General features: G+C 39.6%; 1 protein-coding gene and 1 long non-coding RNA gene across 7 annotated transcripts in view; one reads left to right on the top strand and one right to left on the bottom strand.

The window, feature by feature from the left end:
* LOC147235757 (C-myc promoter-binding protein-like) overlaps positions 1–18,166 on the bottom strand; it is a 59,797-nt gene extending 41,631 nt beyond the window's left edge. For all 6 annotated transcript variants that reach the window (XM_086143966.1, XM_086143968.1, XM_086143970.1 and 3 more), the window contains exons 1-5: positions 17,597–18,166; positions 6,325–6,655; positions 4,099–4,345; positions 2,588–2,657; positions 802–971 (exon numbers count right to left, since the gene is read on the bottom strand). In XM_086143966.1, coding sequence (XP_086000092.1) covers positions 802–971; positions 2,588–2,657; positions 4,099–4,345; positions 6,325–6,635 — 798 coding nt within the window. In that variant the 5' untranslated portion in view covers positions 6,636–6,655; positions 17,597–18,166. The remainder of the gene's footprint in view (positions 1–801; positions 972–2,587; positions 2,658–4,098; positions 4,346–6,324; positions 6,656–17,596) is intronic.
* On the top strand, positions 17,477–19,303 carry LOC147235756 (uncharacterized). The gene is made up of 3 exons (XR_015105930.1): positions 17,477–17,718; positions 19,002–19,034; positions 19,180–19,303. It is a non-coding gene; the product is annotated as an uncharacterized LOC147235756 (long non-coding RNA).
* Positions 19,304–19,701: the final 398 nt, after the last annotated feature.

Here is a 19,701-nt window from a genome sequence, read left to right as displayed (position 1 = left end):
ATACTATAAACCTAGGTTTTTAGTGATGGTGGAGCCCGTTTTCCTCCAAACAATATGGTTACTAAAAGCAAACTTATGTACAAAGTATAAGTGCACATGCATTGTGTGTGTGTGTGTGTGTGTGTGTGTGTGTGTGTGTGTGTGTGTGTTAATTGTTGAGTCTGCAGACTGTCAATGGACTGCTGAGTCCCTCTTTGACCTTGTCTGTGAAATACATGTCAGCACACACAAAGTTCTTGCTGGCTCTCATGCAGGGGCTTGTACAACAGCAGGCCTTTCAGACTCACACAGAAAACAACAAAGACAAACTTGACTCAGAGGTAGCATCAGCAGACTGTGACAGGGTTCAGCAGAGCTACAATTATCTGAACCAAAGTGCAATCAAAACATGATTCTCAAACGGCATTGTGCTTCAAAGATTTACTAAGTTCAGTTTCAATGAGTGAGTTAAACATCCATAGGGTCCCAAAATCAATACTGGATAAAGAGACACAAACTGTAGTTGCATTAACAAAAACTCACAGTACACCTCCAAAAGTCTTATTATTTGTGTGTTATTTGAGTTGAAAGTTTTTTTCGAAACACTGGAAACACGCATGCCTGACCCACTTTCCTTCCTGGCATACACCATATCATGTTTTGGTCTGTGGTCACACCAGCTGTACGAATGACAGTTAGAACTTGCTAAGGGGGTCTAACAGTCACTGACAGCCAGTTAGGTCGATGCCACCAAGATGACTGTTAGTCCCTTCGATATGGGTGAGCTAGAGACGGTTAAATCTGTTTGTTCAAACGTCTAACCTTTTCTCCAGAGGCTCCAGTCAGGACGAATGTAGAGAAAATAGGGAGGTAGTATTTGGTATTAGCTGGCCAGCACTCAATGGTCGCCCCCATGGGAAGGCAGAAGAGAGGAACCGACTCCGGCAGTGGGAATGACTCATAGTCCTCCTCTGGATACCTGCTGAACAAACCTAACAGAAAAAAGAAGATCTCAATTTACAGAGTTCAGCCTCCCTCTCATTTCTTCTATTAATCGTCTTTTCGTAGCAATTGGACCTGATTTTCTTCCCTTGAATTTTCACCTCTCATCCAAGAGGCTTCTTCAGTTTGGGGCTCCCTCTCATTGATTATCAATTAAAAGCCAATGTAAAAAGGTACCACTTTTCTAATTAGCTTTTTTCATACACAACAAATAAAATTTGTTCAAGTCAGAAGGATAACAAGCGACTGCAGTGTCACAGGCTTTTGGAAGACAACATAAGAGCATGGAAAACATTTCGGGTATAAGGCCACTGTCAAGGAAGATGGAGTTTTGATTATATGTATGACATTTGCCTTTGGCGCAAGAATGAGACTCACAGGTTAAAAACGATAAAAAGAAATGCAAAACACCTGCAACAGGAAGTGAAATTTCTTTGGACTCTTTTGCCAATGGAATTAGAGAATATGGATAATATGTGGTATATTTTATATTTTCTGGTTACTATCTACAAAATCAACATACTCAAAAATAAACAACAGTGATAAACTCCAGTGTGCAATCGTTATATGTTTATTTCTTTATGTATGTAATGTGTTAAAGCTATGGAGGGGAAATATTTCAACAGAAAATGTAGTGTCATCAGAATTAGTCAATATCTCAAACAGCAGACTGACTGATGGCAGTACATGAATTGCACCATATGTCCATTAATCTCACTAAGTTAGCATGCAATACCCCCATCAATCTGCTGCTTTGTTCAATAAATGAACTCGGATACTGCAAAAGACAAAAAAAAAAAATTTAAAAAAAATCAAAGTTGGTAACAAGCTGGAAATTTACTGGACGGAAATGTTGAGACTGAACTTTGCAACATGAGCAGAATTATTCAAAGCAATGTTGAGAAACAGATAGGATCACTTTATTCACAGTCTGCTGCATATTCAAGATGTGAACAAAAACATCAGCCAGCCAATCTAAGTCAGGGCCAAAGTCAGTCCAACACAACCAATTTGTTAATGTATCACGATTTGTCATTGTTTTGGGGCTGGGAAAGGGAAACAAATTTATTGTGATTATATCATCACATTACCCAACAATACGACAACTATTTAAACCAAAGAAAAAGTGATACTGTGGGGGTTCATTTCTTATTGCCAATATAGCGGCATCAGCATGCTTCCACAAGCCTAAACATGTGAGATGAACTCTCACACAGCAGACGCTTGTCTCTAGAGACACTGCCTCATAATCTTCTGACAGATATAGCTGAGAAAAGGCTAAAAGTTCAATGCAATAAACATTCATCACTTCAAAACATTCTGGGACTCTTTTTAAAAGCAAATTGTCATGAAAATGTTCATGAAACCACAAGTAACTTTCCAAGTGTATCAAGTAGTATCCTCCTACTCTGCCGTTTCAGTTTTTCCTCACATACCGGTACACACGAACCCTGTGATTATAGCAAGCCTCAGGAAGAACACAAGTATTTAATGCCAACATGAGGTTGTATGAAATCTCATGTTTTCTCATGCCGCCAGGATCAGGAGATATAATATATTATATTACAATGTGTGCACCAGTAGATAAGGGATGAGGAGGGCTTACCTGCTTTGTAGGCTATTGTGTTCGTTTTGGCCACAGACTTCTTGTAACACAAATAGACAGAGGAACCCCACTGGGGAGAAGAGCATAATGAAAAATATGAGGGTATTGTGCCACGTGTGCCATGCACTGACTGTTTTACAGCAAATAAGCAAAAAAAAAACTCACTCACTAAAAACACTAATGTAAATGAAATTTGGACATTAAATTAAATTATATGCTTCAATATGAACACCCAGATTGAATGTTTTCAACCCATAAGAAGCTAGAGACGATATGTTTTCCTTAATCTGTGATTTCATTTGGACCATATGCCCATTTTATTCCCTTTTGGTCTTGATCGTTCTTTTTGGTCTTGTCGTCAACATAACAGAAAGAGAAAATTACCATTTGAAGTTAACCTCATTTGTTTTTTTTTGTCACGATTAATATGTAAATACAGTCTTGAGTTGCAGTGGGATGAAAAATAAGTCTTTGAGGTGCATTTAAAGCAAGGAAAAATGTGTTCGTAAGTACATTTCATAACCAAAGGAAAGCCAAAGTGCTGAACTGAGAACAAATGGTAAAAAGTATAAGCAGAGGACAAAAACCCAAAAGTCAATGGGAAACAAACAAAGAAATGGGATAATTTAAAAGGAAAATATAAAATAACCAGGTTTAGCTTAGACTTCAAGGCAGTAATTGTTTTAAGTCTGGCAACTCTTCTGGCAGTATATTTCTGCTTCGGTGTGTTTGAGTGAAACTCTGGGGCCTCACAGAACTGAGCAAGCCAACCTGAGAGGCCTGTATGGTTCATATTGGGACAGGATTCTAAAAAAAAAAACAAAAAAAAAACACAAACTTGACCCAACTTTAACTTATGGCCAAGTTAAATCTTTGGGACACTTTATGTCACTCTGGCATCAGAGGATAGAAAAATGCTCTTGATCTTTATAACAACCATGGGAGCAACATTCTGGGTCACTTGGATCTGTCTGAGTTGCCACACAGTCATCCATCTACCACTGAACAAAAGAAATTGCTGACATTATTTTTGTTTTACTTATTGGCAAAAAAACAGAAGATGTAACATTATTTTACTTTCAAACACATTCTGAACTTTTTTTGAACAAAACAGGAAACAATTTTTTTTACACCATACTTAAAATATACTGCGAATGCAAATTCTGATCAGACTTAACAATGCCAAAATTCTTGCCGTTATAAAGTCTGTTGCATCTCTCCATACTGAAACATCCTACCAGTGCCAAGTAAACAGAATTTAACACACATGGTGTTAAGTTGCAGCACGACTATGTGGGACAACAAAAACAGTTGGGTGAAAAAAATAAAAGCAGATGGCATGGAAAATGTTGATCAACAACAGAAGGGAAAAAGAAAAACATTTTACCCAGTGGATGTATACAGGAAAGTTATTCTTACATATTAAAACTGTTGATTGTGTGTGTGTGTGTGTGTGTGTGTGTGTGTGTGTGTTTAGTGAGATCAAAGAAAGTCTCTTGCTTTTTTCTCACCATACTGCTGTTGAGATTCTTCTCCACCTTGCAGAAGGTGTGTGGGGGTGTCTCTCCCTTGCTCGGGATGATGATGCAGATGTCTGTTACAGCCAGGGCAGCATGCGGTTGACTCTCGGGCGCCCGGCGGTAGGTGATATAGATTCGCTGTGATGAGTTTCCGCTGATATTTGCTGGACGTCCAGAGGGTGTGGTCTGAATAAGGTTACAGCCCTGCTTCAATCGCTCCTTCCACTCGTACAGGACACTGCAGGGCAAAGCAGATCGTGGCACTCAACGAAACAAAAATTCCCACTGGCCAAGGTTATTTGTCAGAAGAAAAAATTGTAGACTCAGCTAATTGAATTCAGTGATCTAGAACTTTATGTAAAAATATTTTAGGCTGCATGTATACAAACAAGAAGAAAAGGACAACAGCATGGCAAGTAATTTCTGGATATCATAAATGTGATTATCCATCCATCATCTAACGCTCATCGTACTCAAGGTTGCAGGGGATGCTGGAGCCTATCCCTGCTGCCACCAGGCGAGAGGCAGGGTACACCCCTGGACTGGACGCCAGTCAATTGCAGGGCCACATATACAGACACCCAACCATTGACTCTCTCATTTGCATGTCTGGGCAATTTTCCTAATTAATCCGCTGCATATTTTTAGCCTGCAAGAGTAAACCCATGCACATAACATACAAACCCAACACAGAAAGTTACACTGTCTGGAACTGAACCAGGGTCCCTCATGTTGTGAGAACAGAGCGCTAACCACTGTACCACCATGCCGTCTGTTAATGCAATTAATTATTTCATTAAGAATTATTTAAAATTTAAAGATATTAAATGTCTTATTATCCTCCGACATTGAATGCACAGCTTCTCATTAATCTCACCAGTATGTGGATAATACAGCTTCTCCGAGCACTCACTAAACAAAGGCTGCTGATAGAGTCTGAACAGACCCTCTGTATCAACCCCTGATGATAAGCACTATATGCTGTAGGTTCAGGGGAAAGTATGGGCCTCCTTAGCATTGTCACCATCTGCCTCTGCCACACAGAGGTGAGAGAAGACTGAATCAGCAGCACTGAATCTCCCCACTTCAAAAGATGTTCCAAACATGATCCTGCAGTGCTTTATCCTGTTTAAGTAACAATGAGTAACTGCTGCAGAAGCAGATGGAAATGGGCAACTGTAAAAGCTGCCATATACCAGGTAATGAAAGGCAAAGCTTATCAGTTTTTTTAAAACCCAGTCATAATACTAACCCCAAAGTTCTCAAATAAGATATGTTTCCTGCCATTTTTGCTCCTAACTGCCATAGGATATATTTTTTAACTTTTTAGCCCACATATCTTTGTTCCATATTTGTTATCAATACCACTAATATATCTCATAACCAAGTGCATCTTTTTGCGAACATTCCGTGTTCACACACAAAAGACCCGTGTTGGGCCCGAACCAAGGACCTTCTTACTGTGAGGTGGAAGCCTTTCTATATTTAGCATTTCTATATTTTTTAACACTTAATAATTTGTTGTGAATTAATTTGGTTGAGGACTGTGGTATTAATAACTATTAAGAACTGAATTGATCATATAAGGTGTTGAAAACTTTAACAGCACCAGGTGCTGAAGCAAGTTTTCTTAAACAGTTATTCTACTTTTAGAACAGTGTATAAAAGACAAAACATTAAATTGCTTTATCTATGGGAGAACAATAGAGAAAACAGTACCTGGGAGTCAAAGGACTTTTTGATTCAAGCACCACTGAACTGGATTTACACACTAATGCAAACAGTGGTAATGCATAATGTTATTTTTCTTAGTTCATTTCAGGGCTGCAGAAAGCATTAACAAGTACTGCAGTCCAAGCACTTCGCAAGTTGTGTTTGGCTCGACCTACAACCACTCCAACTGATATAAGGCGAGACTCAGTGTTACATATATTGTTCATTTTTTTATATAAATATACAACAGAACATTCAATACAGAGACAATAGCAGACTGCAATGAGTTTTTACTGTTATTTGGCAAGACTTTTTATCATGAATGCCCTATCACTGATATTGTATTTAGATCTTCTATCAACATATATAGCACACTGTTTTTAGCCTTATCTGAGCTCAAAAGCCAAGTGACTCTGTAAATATAATCAACTTATTTGATTGTTTTTCAAACCATGACTCCAGTTTATGAGAGGAAACTAAGGTCTGGGCTTTTGTGTCACGTACCCTAGGTCAGTGAGCGGTGGTTTGTCTCGGCCTCTCCTGTAACAAAGGTAGATCTGAGGTGCCATGAGGCCACCGTTGTTGAGATCCGCTGAATGACCAGTTGGTGTTGTCTCAATGCAAATGAACCCTGGTGGCACTTCATCCCCCATCGAACGAATCACCACCGCCACATCAGTGATGGGAGCCTTGGGCTTGGCTGTCTTGTGGCAGGCATCATCAAAGTGGATCTCCTGGTCCAACGGCTTGGATGGATCTGTCAGACCAGCTACCACAAAATAGTCGGCTACACGAGGGCCTTTGTCCTCCATCATCTCCCATCCCCGCCAACTGTCTGCATGGGTGGCAGGAAAAGGAGGAAGCCAGAGAGAGGGGGAGGTGAGATTAATTTTGTTTTTTGTGGTGGCAGGTAGAGACAGCGCTTATGTCCTTGCTTTAACAGTAAAGCTTTAGCAGTAAACCATTAAATCTGACAGTGATAAATCTTACTGATCATTAAAAGGGCGTTTTCTGAGAGGGCAAATTGTGAGCGGGAGACAAGTTATCTATGATTAGCAGGCATTTACACTTTAATATCATAGCTTTTGGTCAATGACCAAGCCAGCTTTGGGTCACATGATAGCTTAACTGTTCCTGGCTCAAGGACAATCCCTGACTCAGAAAGAAAGAGGAGGTTTTCTGGAGAGCAAAAAAGGGAAAAGGCACAAAAAGACAACGTAAATCACAGTTTGCATTTGAAATAAGGAGCAGAAGGGTGGTTCTTTTCATCTGGCAGACTGCCTAAGTTATACTGCTCTAACATAAAAATCTCTTCTAATTTAAAAGCACATTGGCCTATTAAGGAGGATAATAAAGCAAAACATTAAATTCTTTATAAGTAATTAAGATACTTTGAGAGTGACTGACAAGTGTCTGCAGTGCCTAGATTGGAGGACATGATCATAATACATCATCTTCATGTGACAAAACCAAAACAACATACAAAAAAATAGAAGAATATGCAGACACGCCACAGCTGTGACCATCTCAGTCTGAACAATAGTTCATGGGGTGAATCCCCACGCAACAGGAGCACTTTTTAAGCCTCAAAACGGCTAGCGGGAGACTGAGCAAACACTTTCACTACCCTCTGTGGACAGCGGTGAAATTTCAAGGTCAGTGATACTTTGATCCCCCTAAGCACTGTTTGGGATCACAGTCCCAATTCAGGAAAACAGAAGAGTTGGCACCACTGAGGTTAAAGACTAAGACTGAAAAAGGATTTGTGTAAAAGTCAAAACTGAACACAAACTGTTATGTGGGGAGGAAAGCAACAGATCTTGAAAGCACAGCACTGCCACAGGGGGCTTCACTTGAAAGAGATGCTGGTAAAACTGTTAGAGCTTTTTTTCATAAAGACCACTTTTTCCCATATTTATTTGGCTTAAGGGGAATTTGCTTACATTCATAAAACATTGTATTTTGATTTTATTTCTTATTGTGGAAATTCATAAGTTTGACAATAAACTCAACAGCTCACAAGATCACACATAAAGACATGCATGTATACAAGTTTATTACAAATTGAAGAAATGCAATGAATATGATGAATTAAAAAAAAAGGTACCTGTCGCTACTTCCTCCAGAGTATTTTCTAATAATATCTACAGAAGTCTTTGGCTCTCTCCTTCAAAGTACATTTACATTGCACACTCAAAGTCCAAAGACAAATCTGCAAGTCAGCTCTGTTTTACAGTGGACATTTTCTCCTGTGCAGTCTTTGGGTGTGGTGGCTTAAAATCTCAGTTTGCTTCAGTGACCAAATTCATCACTCAACCTCTTGACACTGGAGCCCCAGGGAGGCAAGGGTGTCTCGGGTTCAAATGAAACTTTATGCCTACCAGTACTCTTGCTCCTCTACTGGTCAGTCATGCAAAAGTCCCTGCATTGTAACAACTGACATGGGAAATGTATACCTGCCCTGTAAGAATCCAGTTCCAACAGGTCAGTGTTCCAAAATAAGTTTTTACAGAAAACAGAACAGTTTCAAATAGAAAAGCAAGGATATGAGAAAACCAGGCTGATGTCTTTTAAAAGACTCACTGGTGTCACATACTGTGAGAATTTCTCACCCGGATACCCCTTTCATTGCAACCAGATTTTCTAATGCAAGTGTTTTTGCTCAGCTTGATGTTAAATAATTCCACAGGACAGAGCCTGTGATTCCAAGCATATGCAGTAAGAGGGTGTGAGCAGAGAGGTTTAATTAGCAGGGTGTGTTAGCTAGGCTTAATGCGCTGGCTCTGAAAAAGGTTAAAAAGCTGCCAACTGCAGTCTCTGTATGCTGTAGTGACTACACACTACTCCGTTCTGACTTCAACCAGTGAAGGTTCTTTCACTGACACACTGGGAATTTTAAGTCTTTGTGAAGCTATAGAGTTGAAAATATTCAAGTTAAGATTTCTTTGTTAAACATGTGGCTGGAATAACTATCAAAGTCTTGGAAGCAATGTTTCTGATCCTGACTCATATTTTGAATAGTGACCATAATAGTGTTACTGCAGTGATGTCATCAAAACATCAACCTTTTGGATGTGTTTTTCCCCCCTTATGTTTATATATTCAGTCATTTTTGAGACATGTTGTCTCAGCATCAGAATAGGCGACAGAATTCTAGATTTTATGTTAATATTGACATTTGGCAACCAAATTTCTATCCATTCTTCCTTCCATCAAAGCAAAGTTTGGTGAGAAAGATGAAGATTTCCTATCAAATAATTAGTGTGAAATTAAATTCTTAGACCAATAAGTAGGAGGGATAGACAACTTAAAAAATAACGTCTCCAGTTAGAGTTTGTATCCGGCCCTCCAGTGTGAAGGCATGACCATTTTACTTTATTAAAGTGAACTTGGTGGTCTTCTGCCCTCTTCATGTGCCTTTCTCAGATGGTACAAAACTATCAGCTCAATCTTCACTAGCTGGTCTGGCAAAGGCCAAGAAAAAAATAACTTTGTTCAGGAAAAAGCAGCTTAACTGTAGCTGACTAGAATTAAAATCTATTTCACCTCTTCACTGTGAGAATTTGACAAGATGCCATTGTTGTTCCACCGAGCTGGTTATTTATGTCAAGAGAATACAAACAAATAGTATGTGTTTGCCCTCTTTTCCCTCTGTTGTAATGAAGGCGCAAGAACCCTTGTGACTAGTCACAAAAACTAGCATTCTCAACTGATTATGATAGAATTTCTCTTCCAACTATCAGCTAAAGAACAATGTGTTAATTTTGGATTGGCTGTGAATCTCTCAGGGTTGCACATCTGCACAGTGTCCCAAGTGGAATTTTGCATTTGATTTCTGTGTCCTGTCCAACACACAGAGCAGGCTTGTAACTGTCCCTCGACATTTGCATTACACACTGGTTTGACACCCAAAGGACAGCGGTTAAAGGTTATGTGGTTTAGCTTAAAGCTGAACTTGGGAATTGAATACAATAAAAATACTCTATGTGTCAAGCATTGTCTCTTTCAGTCATTACATTCAACTTGAGTTTTAATTCAAGAGGAAACTCGGCTTATCAGCGTCCTATCTGACAAATTAAAACAGATTATTATTCATTACTAAGCAGGTAACACATTCCCATGTGTTTTTCCTGCTTTTGGTGGTGTGACAGCACGGCTGAGCCCTATAGAAATGCACCATATGTAAAGAAGGATGATACCGCACACTGTCTGCATGTGAACATATGTTTGACAGACAGAAAGCCTGATGGATCAGACAGAAAGACCGAGTTCAAGGTGAGATGTATTATGTGCATGCGTGTGTGTGTGTGTGTGTGTGTGTGTGTGTGTGTGTGTGTGTGTGTGTGTGTCTGCATGCATGGGTCCTGGGGTCACATTCCTGTATTTGACATCACTAACAAAAAGCAGAAAAAACATGGTCAACACATGTGTTTTTTTTTAAACTGCGAGACATGCCAAACAAACTCCTATTGTTCTGCATTTAAAGCATTCTAAAACCAACTAAATGAATAAAAGTAACAACAGTACAATTTAATATATAATGAAAGGATGGATGGAATCGCACAGGGTGTTGGCCAGTGCAACAGATATCTTGTTTCCTTCAAATTACTAGAGCCTTATTGAACCCCAAGATTTTTTTATGAGAATGGATTAACAAAAAGCAGATGTTGCAAAGCACACACCATAAGAAAAATTAACTTCTCAGCTAGAATCAAACAATGGTACAAAAACAACAACAAAAAACACAACTACTCATTTCTCCTATGCGTTCAAAGCAGACTAGAGGTCTTTAGCATATATGCCAGTTAGACTGACAACAGGTCCACATGACAGGTCAAAGAATGAAACTTTTATCCTTGCTGTTCTGTCTGTTTGCTACTGTTTACAAATACAATGTAAACCAACGAAGAATCTTGTAGCATAACTCAGCAGAGTTCAAACACATCACAAAGTGATGCATAATGACCAACTTTTCTGTTTTAGTAGACTAAAGATGTTTTTTGCTATAATGTTGTGCCTAATGATCATGTGCTGAATAACTGACATGTAACTGACATTGTCAAAAGAGACTGAGACAAACTGAGCAAAGATGAACTTCATCTAAACAGCTATGGCTTTTAGAAGTATTTCATTTGCTGAGAGAGCAAAACTGCACAAACCCAATTACTATCGTCCATGGATTTGCATGCAAAGATCATCGTTGGATTCTACTCAACAAACAGTGCTAAAAAATTCAGATGTGTGACTCACACAATATCTGGCTAATGGGCGCCAAGCTTATTGGCTAATTGCAAATCACACTGTGTGACATGGATTTAATAAACTACGGGCATTGAGTTTGATTAGCATAGATGATGCAATCTACTAAACTGCTAAGCTACAAGTTGACAAAATTATATCAGCTAGCATTATCTCTCTACCCTGCTAATTCTGCTGAACAGAAAAGCTGTGAAACAAAAACGGAGTCCCTGTGATGCGTGATGATGTCTTAATTAGCTAGTTAGACCATTATTTTCGATTCACTGACAAGTGGTTAATTTTATGTTGCATTTCGAATGGGTGGTTAACATCTGCAGGTTACAGCAGCGGTCACATTTTTAAATGAGTGTAAAAACCAACTTTTTACTTGGGCTTTTGCCTGTCACAAAACCATGAAAACAGCTGTTATGGAAACTTCATAGTGCAACCATGTCAAATTTTGTCTTTTTTTTTTAATCTTAGATAGCCAATAACCGCAAAGCAAATACCAACAATTAGAGGATCTCAATCTGTCACAACTGATTAAATCACGTTTCTGATGAGATCACATTAAAACTGCATCAGTCATCCTTACCTTCCAGACACAAGGTGTGGCCCTCATGATTAACATCACACTAAGACGGAATGGACTACAGTTTTAACAGACACATAAGAAGGTAGGACAGATTAGTTAAGTTACTCAATGAATTTTTTTAACCATTATCAGAGGTAGACTGGCCACACAGAGACTGGTAGTTACCAAAGAATGGTGATTGTGCTGGATGTATTTTTTGAAAGATTGTAGCTTTTTAAGTTTTTTCCTTTTCCTTCTACCCTTTCCTTTACCCATTCCTGCAATCATAACAAAGACAAGTGTAGAGATTTCATTTTGCATCAGAGAAGCCCTGACGTGTCACAAAGGTCATCTGTGCTCCAAAATGTTACACTGCCTGATACTGTCAAATTGAACAGGATCCCACTACCCATCGTACTTTTGACTAACTAGGAACAGATGTCTGGCTAGTGTGGCTTCCTACAGGCTTATGTTTATGTTCATGAGCACATTCCTTTTCACCTCCTCCACGTGTCTGCCCTGCTGTGGTTGTCTCCAAGCCCAATGTCTATACAGCTGGAGCCCAGAGCAATGACTGGGCTGTTAGAAGCGTGGACGATAACTCCTTTGGTGAGTTGCTTCGGCTCCAGTTCCTCTTAACCCAAGACAGCTGAGGGTCGTTCACCCCACTCATTGACTTAAACAAGTCCCTTGTGGAAGCCACCAAGTGCCTGATGGGTCTGGACATCCTCATTGTGAACTCCTCCCTGAGCCCCTGCTGTGGTTGTAAGTCAGCAGGTTTGAGCTGGGAAACATTGGGCTTGCCTCTGGCCCCTAATGTGGTCTGGGTTTAAGTTTCTCGACCTGTTTTGCCTTTCCCAAACATTCTACTCTGCACCTCTTTCTTACCTACCTTAAACTTGTCTCACTCTGCAGGGTTTTTAAAGCCTTGAAAATGTTTTCACTTTATATTTTCTGTGTTCTCATGATTTGAAAAAAGTGGCGCTTCATTCACTTAACTGCATTATTACAATTTTTGTGCCAGTGTACGATCTCAATGGGGAAGTAAAACAAAATCAAAAGGTTTAATAAGTCCAGTTTAAGAGATGGTGAGAATTCCACATGTTCTTCAGTAGGAGCTGGAGGCCAGTTTAACTGTGGGCCTTAACAGTCGCTAGTTCAAGGAAGTTAAATATATGATTAGTCAGAGTGTCAGGGCTGTTTGAAAAGTTCCAGTCAGGAACTGTAAACTTCATTTTCCTAAATAATCTGGGCTGAACATTGGTGCAGACTAAGGTTTGACATCATATTTCTCCTCTAATTGTTGAGAGAGGTGCGGGAGGGGTCCCTACCCGGGAAAGTGTAGTTCAGAGAGTCTACAAATTCAGAGCCTCTAGCTCACTTATTTGTATGGAGGATCCTGTCAAATGTGGTAACCAAATCATTTATTTGATTCCATTGCCAAAACTTCAAGGAGCTTCTTACATTTTGGGGGGAACATATTTTAAGGCATTTGCACCGAATAAATTCATAATATTGATGATTCAGAAACACATTTTTTGAAATGCATGAGAATCTGGGCACCAGTGAGTTTCAAAGATTCTTGTGGTTTGAAAATATTATATCTAAACTATTTATTTTTTCCTCTGAGGAATGATTTGACTCCTCTAGGCGTACACCCTTGGACCAAGGAAAATGTTCACTCGTGTTGATTTTTAGGGAAAAAGCCATGTGGCCTGATCCATTTAAGATTTACTCAAATCTGACAGTCCATATGAGCTTAAAAGACTTTGGCAGATGGTTTAGCATATAATGCCATCTACAGGCTCCTAAAATACCATTTCAAATTAATTTTATTTTTTTTTACTTCATACAGTGACGCAGTGCCAATTGTATAGTTCAGAAATCATTGTGGCTTTACAAACAATGGTAACTACAGCAGCCCAAATTCTTCATCTAATCATTCAGTTTCTGGGTTTCTAAACAGTTGACCAGTTCATGAAAATACCCCACCCTGGATTAAAGTGTTTTTACTCAGTTTTTCCATATACACTGGTGCAGACTGCAGCAAAATATACCACAGCGAAAAAAACAACCCTAGAAGAATGAAATGGGTTTGCATTCTGACAGATGAATGTACATGAAGATCATTGTCCAACATCCATATTCAACTCTTGCCTAACATCAGATGCCACCCACAAACTGGAGACATTCTGCCTTTTTTCCTGCAGACAACAGTCCAGCCTTTAAGTTAATTAGTGTTTGTGGATGGTTTTGCCTGTGAACATGTAATGCAGTTTCTCTGCATACGAATCTGCGCCAGCTGCTTTCTATAGACCACTGTCTTTGTCTTTGGCTGCTTTTTTGTATTTAAGCTGAGGACAGACTGTTGTGGCCCTCAGTCCAAAATCATATCCTTCTCTGATTTAATTCTTTGCATCACTGAAATGTTAAATCAGCAGAGGTTGTAACTAAATATTACATTTGAACATATTACATCAGAACTGAAGAAGTCAGTCAGATAAGGGGTGAAGCATCTTCAAGTGAATAAATTCAAGTCCAGTTGCCAGGACAGAAGATGCTGACATGAATTCATCAATATCTGGATGACTGAGAACCTCCACAGGCATTACATTTCTGTATATCATTCTTAATGCTGTTTAGATTGTATTACATCGCTGTCTGTGTTTTTTTGTTGCCATTATGTTTTGGGTTTTTTTTATAAATCTTCCTCAAATACATTTTAATGTTTTCATAGTGAAAAAACACAAGTTTTAAAATCCAACCAGGTAGAATAAATATGTGAACTTGTTACTTGGGTATCAAAAACCACAGATCCACGTTTAAATGTTTGCACACCCTAGGTGGGCCTGGTACTTGCCACACTATCTTTTAGCATTCTTCAGGTAACACCAAGGTAAACAAAGTTAAGAATACTCTTTAGAATACTAAACAAAATCCCCACTGACATAACAGATGTATAAATTAAAGCGCTGTCACTAAAACAACTCTGTTAGGTAGCGGCAATATTACTAACAGGTGTATGCAAAGTCTCAGCAAGTAGTCTTTAGTTATTTATTCATTTAGTAAAACTCATTTATTGACAAAGTTTGAAGTAAAAGTAACATTTTCCAAAGTCTTTCAGAGAGGAAGGCACAGTGGACTTTCTGCTGTAAAGTAAGATAAACAGCACAAGATCAATCATCCCCAAAACTCCCAACAAGGATTCTTGAAAGCTTTCTCCTGGAAAAACTTACCCTTTGGTATAAGCATTGAAACAATCATGTGTGAATGCAAATACGATCACATTTTTCATTAAATTCCAAAAATATTTCCAGGGATATCAATGAGAATTCCACAAAACTGCCCTTTCTAGCAATATTGAAGCCTTCCTGGCCACATTTTTCAACACACTAAGTTACCTTTCTCCATTCTACAATTTTGCTCAAAACACACAGGCAGACAATTGCACTCAACTCCGTAGACCAGACGCTTAGGCCAAGCCAGAGCTTGTAGCACACTTGTAATTGATCAATGATGAATGAAGATTTAACTTTTCTGCGGATGCTCATAAAATGTTCAGTAAGTAACATCACTGCTGCTAATGGAAAAAAGTTGATCCACGGCCTTGAACCTGTGATTGACTTGAAAAGATCTTTCTTTCCTGCTCTGCTCCTTGAATCTTTTCCTTCTTCAAATAGCACTTCTCCCACATTAAATCGTGTGGTACCCTCTGTCTTCCGCTGTTAACTGAAAGATCTAGCATTAGCATCCTGTCATTACCTACTTGTGGCAGTAGAGGACATTGTTGCTTGGCCATAAATACATAGTATTCTTTTAATTGTAAGTTCCCCATGAAAATATACGCGAACATCTATGGTAAATTCTGTGGCGTTTAAAAATGCACGCATATTTAGATTATCTGACCTTCAAGATTTAATCAGTTAATGAGTTTCTGGTTATAAACTTTAACCTCCAGTGAAGCTGGAGGTCAACTGTCACTGCTATGTAATTCAAGTATTCTTTTCTAAACCTTTAGCTAATTTCGTTAAAAGTGATTAATGTGAAAATAAAATTGGATGAGTTGTGAATAAGACACTTTTACTCCAAAGCTCCTAACTAGCTACTAGCCACTAGCTACTACTGGCGGAGACGAGTGGACTCAGTTATAGAGGGACAGTAACCTGTGGGCTAGAACAAAGCCTGAAGTCCTCAACCAGCTGAAGCGGAGCAGCAAGTCTCAGGCTTGATCCCCTTCTGATCTATAATGCACTGCCCTAAACCCTACTGGAACCACACAGGACCAAGAGTGCCGGCTCATGGGGAGCCAAGCGACAGCTTGTTCATCCTGAGTGCAACTCTTTCTTTTTCCACTCTTGCATTCCTGAAGGGTGGCCTTCTGCTCCCTGAACAAGAACAGACAAGGCAATACAACAGAATACACACTTCCCGTCCTTCTTTTTCACAATGACAATCTGGCCATGAAAAATCCCATGTTATGTGATCCCTTGAATGAAAAACATGAGCTGGGCTTTCTTCTTTTTCATTTTTCCCTTTTTGCATTAGGGTTACTCACTTAGTTACCTCTCTGGTATGTGGAGCTGAGGATTGCAGATGACAGGCTTGAGGGTTTTCTGTCACATTTATGATTTGACCAGACTTGCCTGTCCTGTGCGACACCACAAATAATATGTGGGGAATTTTGGGGAGGTAAACCTCCAGAATGTCAAGCTCCTTGACAGCCATCAGCACCACTTCACTACAACTTTGAGTCCTGTTGGCTGAGATATTGCAATACTCCTGACACTCTACAGGGATGTATTGTGATTAAAACACTAAATGTTTAGCTTAATACATCTGGTATTAGGATATCATCCTAATTATAGCATCTCTTTTCTCTGTATTTCATACACTTTAGAGCTGAGACTTTAAATGAGAGCTTGTTTACTATTATCCTTTTAAACATGCTTCACTTCTGAAAATTGATTCAACTTTAGATTATAATAATCAAATCATTTTTCAACACAGAGGAATATTGTCAGTGTTACAGTGCAGTGACTTAATAGTGCAACCTCCAATCTAGGAGTCACAGGAAAATGTATATATGAAAATATAAATGATAAATAACTTACTATAAGCAGAAGCAGATGTAGGCTGATGAAAAACAAAATAATTCATATCACAACATTCAGCGATATTTTTTTACGTGTTTCAGCAAAATTCTGCATCATAATTTATAATATTAATAGAAAAATCCAGGAGACTGATAGCATCGATCAACAGAAGAAAAATATAAAATAGATTTTAAAACCGATCCCAGACCAGCATTATCATCATCCCCTACCCCCCCACCCCCACCCCCTGCAGCTCAGCTCCTTCACCTTACAGCGGCACTATTTCACGGAACATGTTTGCAATGACAGAATATCACACAACTACATTCTCATCATCCCCGCAAGGCTGCGAGAACACAAGGCGGCGGTGAACTCTGGTGCCCTGCGCCCGAAACCGGGCCTCCCGGGGATGCACATGGACCCGGCGGCACCGTGAGAGACACCCGTTTCTAACGCAACACCTTAAAAATATCCCGAGGCAACAGGCTGTATTTTGAGTTATTCTTAGCTGCACGCCAGTGGGTTAAACAGATACATCACTGAAGAGCGTGAGTGGCCGGGGTTTAGCTCGGCGAACCCGGTAACACGGCATCACCGCAGCGCACCGGCGACGAGCAAACAACCTGTGGCACCGGACTCCGTTACCTGGAGACACCGGGTCAGACGCATGTGTCATAATCAGAAAATACACACTGTTTGTGCAAACACGGTCACGACGGGAGCGTGGAAGTGCAGAGGAGGTGGAGGGGTGTGTGTGGAGTGGTGTGTGTGTGTGTGTGTGTGTGTGGTGGGGGGGATCTCCCCTGTGTCGTGGCGTCAAACCGACAGGTCCGTTTGGTAAATCCTTCACCTGTCATCGTTTCGTACTCACCCCGGCTGCAAGCGTTAAATAACTGGATCGGACACAACTTCGGAGGTTGACGTCTACCGCCACATTACAACGCGGTCGGTAGGGAGAAGCTCTCGGGACGACTCGGTCGAGTTGCCGGTTCCGTGAGTGACACCGCTAGCCGTCCAGCCGCGCGAGCCGTCCTCTGCCAGTCACCGTGCCGGGCCGGCTGTCCGCTCCGCCGCCATCTTGGTTGTGATGGGGAATCTACCGCCTCTCTCTCTCTTTCTCTCTCTTCTCTCTCTCTCTCTCTCTCTCTCTCCCTCGGTCTCCTTGCCTGTCTGTATATCTCTGTTTCCCCCTGTATCAAATGTGAACAGCCCAGCCCAGTTCTCACCCTTTACGAGCCCAGAGAGCCGCGTCTACGTGTGGGGTCCACTTGTGGCTGTGGTCCCGGTGAAGCTCGTCGGACCCCACTTGTATAGTAGATTCCAGAGGGTCGGATCTCATGTGTCTGGTTAAATGACAGAACGCACGCATCCGCGTACAAGACCGTTACACACACACTAACACTGCATGCAGAATGGATGTCATCTAATCTGCCGGATGCAAATTTATGCACACAAGATTATCTATTCATGTATACCCGTGTGTACATTTCGAAAAAAAAAGTAATGATTCAAGTCTTACTTAAATGTCCTGTTGACATACTAAAATAAAAATGTAAAGCTAAATATATATATAGGCATATATACCTCACATATACCTATATATATAGATATATATGAGGACGACTTCGACTTTTAGCTTCAAATTTTCAATATATATATAGGTATATTTTATATATTATGAGGACGACTTCGACTTTTAGCTTTGCATTTTTTAATTTTAACATGTCAACAACTGATATATATAATTCAATATATTTAATATCATAGATATATTTTTAAATTTATTTACCTATTTTTTTTTTTTCATTTTAAAATCAAAATGCCGAAATGTTCAGTTGATCTCATTTTTTTTTCCAACTGGGAGAGAAAAAGATATCCTCCCCAAACACGGATGTGGCGAACAGAACCATTCAGAAGATTAATTCAGCATAGTAAAATAGAAATAAAAAAAAACAGCAGCATCAAGCTCTGTGTATTTTTCAAAGGTATTGAATGTGCCCCTGTTGTAAATTGAAAGGTATATCCTGAAGTATGTTTACTGCATGTATGCTGTATTCATTGGCTCCTTGCTGACATAAGAATAACAACAAAATGAAAAACCAAACAAGCACCTGGTTAAACAGTATGTACACCCAAAAAAACAGTTTATTAACATAGTTACACTATCTTTACACTTATCTTGTGCAGACAGATCAATGCAAACACACAGATACATGCTTAAATATCAACAATAATCATATTGTTTATATAAGCTTTAGAATCTATTTTCCTTTCAGGTGGGAGGGTTCTTGGTTCACAGAAGTATAACGGTAACTTCTAATTTCTCTCCAATTCTATATCGTCATTCCACTGTTCTCCCCTGCAAATTAATCAATCATCAATCCTGTAAGAAATTAACAGTTTTTCTTGTCATTTCATTATCTGTCTGTTCCCTTCTTCTCATTGGGCACACAGTGAAACCTGACCAGCGCAGCGCCAGCAGCCGATTGGACACGCTTCTAAATTTGGCTTACAGAGCGGCACACACTTATATTTGCGGCTCCAAGAAGAAGAAAAACAAAACAACGCATCTGCCCACACAAAATACAGACTCAGCAAGTCGAGATGCTGTTTCATGACTCAAGATCAGCAGATATGATACCATGGCATTATACACCTCTTAAAATCCCAACAAAAAATAGAAAGTGGTGGTTACTGCATGAATCCATCAGAAATTCTGTGTCAATGGTTAAGTGCTAGAGCCTGGACAATAATAGGCTTTTGGAGCCAATATCATGAAACCATTCAGGTATTCTTAAATCACCTAATGATGGAAAACTAAGAAAATCTCCAAGTCAAAAGATATCAAAATGTCAATTTGAGATTTTTAACTGGATCCCGGACACTGATTTATTTTAAGGTCCATCACATTTTTCACATTCACATTTATTGTGGATCTCATATGGCAGTATGTCCCTGTCTGTTCTTTCAGATCTT

Source organism: Fistularia commersonii, chromosome 3, assembly GCF_037954325.1.
Source record: "Fistularia commersonii isolate RoL2024-O1a breed Wild chromosome 3, RoL_Fcom_v1.0, whole genome shotgun sequence".
In the NCBI taxonomy this organism is placed as follows: Eukaryota; Metazoa; Chordata; class Actinopteri; order Syngnathiformes; family Fistulariidae; genus Fistularia; species Fistularia commersonii.
This window is presented reverse-complemented; position numbering and strand designations above follow the sequence as displayed.